At 48.4% G+C, this 5,868-nt stretch overlaps 1 protein-coding gene across 1 annotated transcript; it reads left to right on the top strand.

Moving 5' to 3' along the window:
* Window positions 1-1,376: 1,376 nt before the first annotated feature.
* Window positions 1,377-3,136, top strand: LOC117734268 (D(1) dopamine receptor-like). Its single transcript, XM_034538424.1, has one exon. It carries the CDS (start codon window positions 1,509-1,511, stop codon window positions 2,874-2,876), a length of 1,368 nt encoding a protein of 455 aa, XP_034394315.1. The 5' UTR covers window positions 1,377-1,508; the 3' UTR covers window positions 2,877-3,136.
* Window positions 3,137-5,868: the final 2,732 nt, after the last annotated feature.

The raw sequence follows: 5,868 nt of genomic DNA, 5'->3' as shown, positions 1-5,868 counted from the left end.
TGTTAAAAAAGATAAAGACCCCACCGAACCAGGACATTCTAGACCTGTGAGTTTTATTCATGTGGACTGCAAAATCCTAACAAAGATGTTGGCTGTGAGGCTTGAAGCTGTTCCACCACACTTAATACATGCAGATCAAGTGGGATTCATAAAGAAGGGAGGTCTGCATCTCACACAGCTAAACCGGGATGAAACCCCGCCCATCGCTGCTCAAAGGGCATCTGATCGGGTGGAGTGGAGCTCCATGCGGTATAACCTCCAATTATTTGGGTTTGGGAAGGTTTTTATTAAATGGTTGAATGTAGTGTATTCAAATCCACGAGCAGCAGTGATAACCAACTGAACACAAAGTATTGATGTACGCAGATGATATTCCATCGAGGACCCTTTGGTGTCAATTCATAATGTTTGATCTCCAGTTGAATCCTTAAAAAAAATATTAGGCGATGAAATAAATTGGCAAATATCTGAAAGCATGCCCATCTCGAGGACGCAATCGATCAACGCTTGATACTTTCCAGTTTAAATGGATCCCAAGCGATGTTTGGGCATCAGGCTGTGTTCAGATATATAAAGGATAATTTGTATTAATATGGTCCCTCTAATGCAAAAAGTGAATATCAGTCCAATGTGCAGGTGGAAAGCAGGAAGGGGAGGATGACATCATCTTTGATGACTTATCATTTGATGACCACGCTCCCGTTTCTCGACCACATCCCGTGACACGTGTGTTCAGTAAATACATGAACAGATGGGTTGGTGCTCAGCTTTATTAGAGATGGGCGATCATGCAATACGATAATTCATCATCTTTCCACGGAATAATATTGTGATACACGATGACGTTTTTTTAAAATTTAATTTGTTAATAAGCAGGACGTACATTTCTCAGAAATCTCCTAATTTTGCACTAAAGCTCTTAGTAAAATGAGAAAATACTTGTCATTTGTCCAGTATTTAATTCACACACACACACATACCAAGCCAAGCGGTTATTTCATTTAGATTTATGAAACAGAACACGTACAATATCGTGATAGAAATATATAAATGGTTCTAGTTTAGTATGTTATCTTATTAGAGATTGTTCAGCTCTATGTGCCTGATTGTATTCAGCCACAGTGCTAAAATATGATCTCTTCCTTAATGGGAAAGGTGTATGAATAAATAAATAACAGTCATTACTAGTCTGGACTCACTTTAACCAGCAGAGCTGCTGATGGCGTCGCTACATGAACCTGGAGCTCATTTCAATGTCTTCTTCCTCTCTGTCAAACTCCCCTCGGCGCTGCGCGTCTCTGCGCGCTGTGCGCGGCGGGTGCACCAGCTGCTGGTGCGCGTGTTCTCCAGTCCGACCTGCTACCGCAACACAGATCAGTCCGACTGGAGCGGCACGCGCGCTCGACGCTGTGAGGGACGCGTGTTCTTTCTTCCGTTAATGTGGACACGCGGATGGATTTATCCTCGTTCCTCTTAGTTTGACAAATGGCCGCGCGCAGGACCGGGCAATGAATACCACCACCGGCTGGGCTCTGGTGGGAGCCGGCGGCCGGGAGGAGTTACCGGCGCACCGAGCCCTGACCGGCTGCGTCCTGGCGCTGCTCATCGTCTGGACGCTCTTCGGCAACATGACGGTGTGCGCCGCCGTCTGTCACTTCCGGCACCTGCGCGTCAAAGTGACCAACATCTTCATCGTGTCCCTGGCTCTGTCGGACCTCCTGGTCGCCGTGCTGGTGATGCCGTGGAAAGCCGCGGCCGAGGTGGCCGGCTTCTGGCCGTTCGGCGGCTTCTGCAAGACCTGGCTGGCCTGCGACATCATGTGCTCCACGGCCTCCATCCTCAACCTGTGCGTCATCAGCGTGGACCGGTACTGGGCCATCTCCAGCCCGTTCCTCTACGAGAGGAGTATGAACAAGAAGGTGGCCTCTGTGATGATCGGCGTGACCTGGACGGTCTCCGTGGTCATCTCCTTCGTGCCCGTGCAGCTGAACTGGCACCGCGCGGACGCGTTGGATCCGGCCGTGCAGGACGCGGCGCCTCGCGGCGGAAGCGTTCACGGACGCTGTGACTCCAGCTTGAGCCGCACGTACGCCATCTCTTCCTCCCTCATCAGCTTCTACATCCCCGTGGCTGTCATGATCGTCACGTACACGCGCATCTACCGGATAGCTCAGATGCAGATCCGCATGATATCCTCCCTGGAGCGGGCGGCGGAGCACGCGCAGAGTTGCCGCTCGGGCGTACCTGAGCGGTGTCTTCACCTGTGCACGGAAATGGGCTCAAACTCATATCAGTCGCACATCGGTCTTCATCCCGACTCTCAGCGCCCCGGTGAGGACCACCGGGAGCTCAAAGTCTCCATCAGAAAGGAGACAAAGGTCCTCAAAACGCTGAGCATCATCATGGGTGTGTTTGTGTGCTGCTGGTTGCCATTCTTCGTCCTGAACTGCGCTCTGCCCTTCTGTCCCGGGTCAAAGGCCCCGGGGGCCCGCCGGGGCCCCTACTGCGTCAGCGAGGAAACGTTCGACGTCTTCGTGTGGATCGGCTGGAGCAACTCGTCCCTCAACCCGGTCATCTACGCGTTCAACGCGGACTTCAGAGACGCCTTCCTGCGCCTGTTGCGCTGCCGCGGACGCGGCTGCTGGACAGCGGTGAGCTCCGCGGTGGGCACGGCGATGACGAGCAACGAGGCCGGGCGTCCGAGACGGGAGAGCCCGCGGAAGCTGGACGCCTCCTGCGCCACGACTTTCAGGGGGAGCGAGGACAGCGGAAACACTCCGGTGACGGTGCTGTTCCACATGGGCACGGCGGCGGAGCCGGGGACCGACACCGAGGAGAGCCACGACCAGGACGGACTGACGCAGATCCCGATATAAGTGGCACCACTTGTGAAACACGCAGGGAGCCCCACTTGGATTACAGGGTAGGAAATAAGAAGCACTGAAGCTAGATTGAGTCCAGAGGTCAGCGGTGTGAACAAAAAGCTCCACTTTATAGATTACACCATAATAACACCCATCATCCCTATTTTCACCATAAGCAAAACGATGTTTTCACCAGTCTGTCTTCTGGGATACTGTCTGTGGGTTTTATAGATTATTCATGTTCACATTTTACCTAGCAAACATGTGGCAGTCTTTATGAAATGCATTACATTTTGTTTTGGAGTTTGTCAAATTCAATGTGGTATACTTCTCTTCCTTTTCAGACAATCAGGTCCAGATCAGGGAATAACTAAAGCAAGCCAGGCCCATCAGCAAGATTATAATAAACGGAGAGATGAGTTTTACAGTATATATATTTAAAAAAAGTTAAATCGAGTGAAAGAGGAACTCAAAAGGAAAGTAAAACCATTATTTCAGTCATTGTGTAACATAAACAGAGTAGCCTGTAGGTCAGACGCCTGTAGGACGGTCAATCACCTTTCCCACATACATAGTTTTTGCATATGTTTAGATTATAATTGATGTTGTACATTGACCTTAAATTCACATTCGCTGAATAAACATGCATATCATTCATGAGAGGGGGGGGGGCTACCTTTACAGTGTGGCTTCCATTTCCATTTGAGGCCTCTGCCCGCCGTGGAGAGACCGCTATCATGCGGTCAGGGGTCTCTAAATTTCTAGAAATGGGATTATGTAACCAACCCACATTAGCACCCGTCAGCTGTGCCATCTTGTGTGGACGCACTGTGCACTCTGTGTCCCCCCCCCCCCTTTTATCCACTGAAAGAAACAAACATGAATAATTTGTAAAGGTTGTTCCTGTAAAAGATGCCCCGGCCGGCGAGAACACCAAAGCTTTTACGGTGACAACCTGCTCCGCGATGAACTCTCTCTCCGCAGATCAACATCTGTTCATTCCTGTTTAATGAGACCTCCTTGTTAGTCTTGAATGTGAACGCGTGTGCTACAGCCTCAAGGAACCACAAGTCTTAACGGAGACGACCAGATTCATGAGCTTTCCAATGCTCGGCTGGTTGGGATTATATTACCATTACAGGATGTAAAGGAATAGTTGTTTCGGGAAATGCACTTTTTCACCTCCCGGCCCAAATGTGAAGCTACAGCCGGCGGGCCGGGTTCAAGAGAGGAAACAACTAGACCTGCGATTACCCACAACACCTTTCTCTTGACGAGGTTTTTCAACATGTTTGAAGAATGATAATTCCAGTTTTAGATGAGAAGAGTGATGCCACGCTCATGTCTGTGAGGTGTTTGTGAAGCTACTGCAAGCAGCAGTTGTCTTAGCTTGGCATAACGACTTGAAACAGGGAGACACGGCCGTCCTAGGTCTGTACAAAGATAACACAATCCAACGACTTCTTTTGTCTGTGAAGCAGGTTACAAAAAAATATTTTGCCACTACTATCCGTAGTGCACTATTATGTTCTAAATTAGACTAAACGCATCCAATTTTCTTGCAGATGACGTTAGGTTCTCCACACACTCGTAAGGTACAGCAAATAATATTGCTAACACACAACAAGGGGTGCACTTCAGTCTCTTGTGGCCAAATTGAGAATTACACCAACAGAAACATTGTCTCCTCCCACTTGTTTTCACAAGAAATCATGAACACAGGAGAGAAAACGATTCGGACCAGATGTAGAAGATGGATCACCAGAATCTTTTCTCTCTCGCTTTCCTCACGAGGGCTTTCCTAGTCCGGACTCCTTCTGGGCTACCAGGAGCAGCTAGCTACCAGGAGCAGCTACCGGGAGCAGCTACCGGGAGCAGCTACCGGGAGCAGCTACCGGGAGCAGCTACCGGGAGCAGCTACCGGGAGCAGCTACCAGACAACCAGCCTGAAGGTTGGGGTCACTCCCAGTTGAGATAGAGGCCTCATTTCCGCTGCTCTGGTTCAACCTCGACTCAACTCAACTTTATTGCCGGGTCCTTTTCTCTTTTTCCTTTGCAGAGAGCACCCTCAGTGTCTCCTCAACGCTGCACCTGCTGAATAGATTCCATCAGCTACCAAACAGACGGACGTCTGCACTTTATTAATCATACAATGTTTTGCAGGCTTCTGTTTTTTAAAAAAAAATGTGGGTCGAGTGAATACAAAAATTGCGGTCGCTATTGACTTCGTGGCTATTTAATAACGACGTGTTTGTGAAGGATTCACGGTGTCCGGCTGGAGACCATTCTCTCTGACCGACCAGTGGGCTCTAACAGCTTCTAGGATCGTCTCCGCTCGCTTGGAGCCTGGACCGAGGTGCTAAGTGCTACGTTCTGCTCCACCTTGTCTAATGGAGAACCAAAAAGCAGCAAGTCGAGTAGAGGCGCTTCCACATCGGCTTCCCTCGGCAGAAGCGGAGGTTGCCACCTGGTATTTTGTTACCTTTGGACAGTGTCCCCCTGAGCTCACCAGCTCCATGTCCAAGGTAAAGAAGATCCTGGATCTTCTCATCTAACTCTCAGCCAGAAGTATTCAATGTGATAATGTATCTTCTTTTAATGAAATGTTATCGCCATGAAATCACATATCAAGATACACAATTACGTCGTTTAAACTGACAGTATACACTAAATCAAATTGATCAGAAAATCTGATTATTTTGCATTTAAAGTTCTTAAGTAAATGAGAAAATACACTATTTATTTCTTGAATCAGGAAACATGCGATATCCTGATATACATCATAAAGATGTACATCAGGATATCGCATGTTTTCTGATTCAAGAAATAAATAAATAGTGTATATTGGGATAGGGGTTTTGGCCATATCGCCCAGCACTTCTCTCACCACGAAAAAGAACAATTGTAATTCCCATAAACTACACCACTATGGATCCGTGCGACAGCTAACAGACTTAATAGTCTTAATTCCCCGTTTCACTGAAAATGCATGTATGCAGTTATG

Source organism: Cyclopterus lumpus, chromosome 1 (assembly GCF_009769545.1).
Source record: "Cyclopterus lumpus isolate fCycLum1 chromosome 1, fCycLum1.pri, whole genome shotgun sequence".
NCBI classification, from domain to species: Eukaryota; Metazoa; Chordata; class Actinopteri; order Perciformes; family Cyclopteridae; genus Cyclopterus; species Cyclopterus lumpus.
This window is presented reverse-complemented; position numbering and strand designations above follow the sequence as displayed.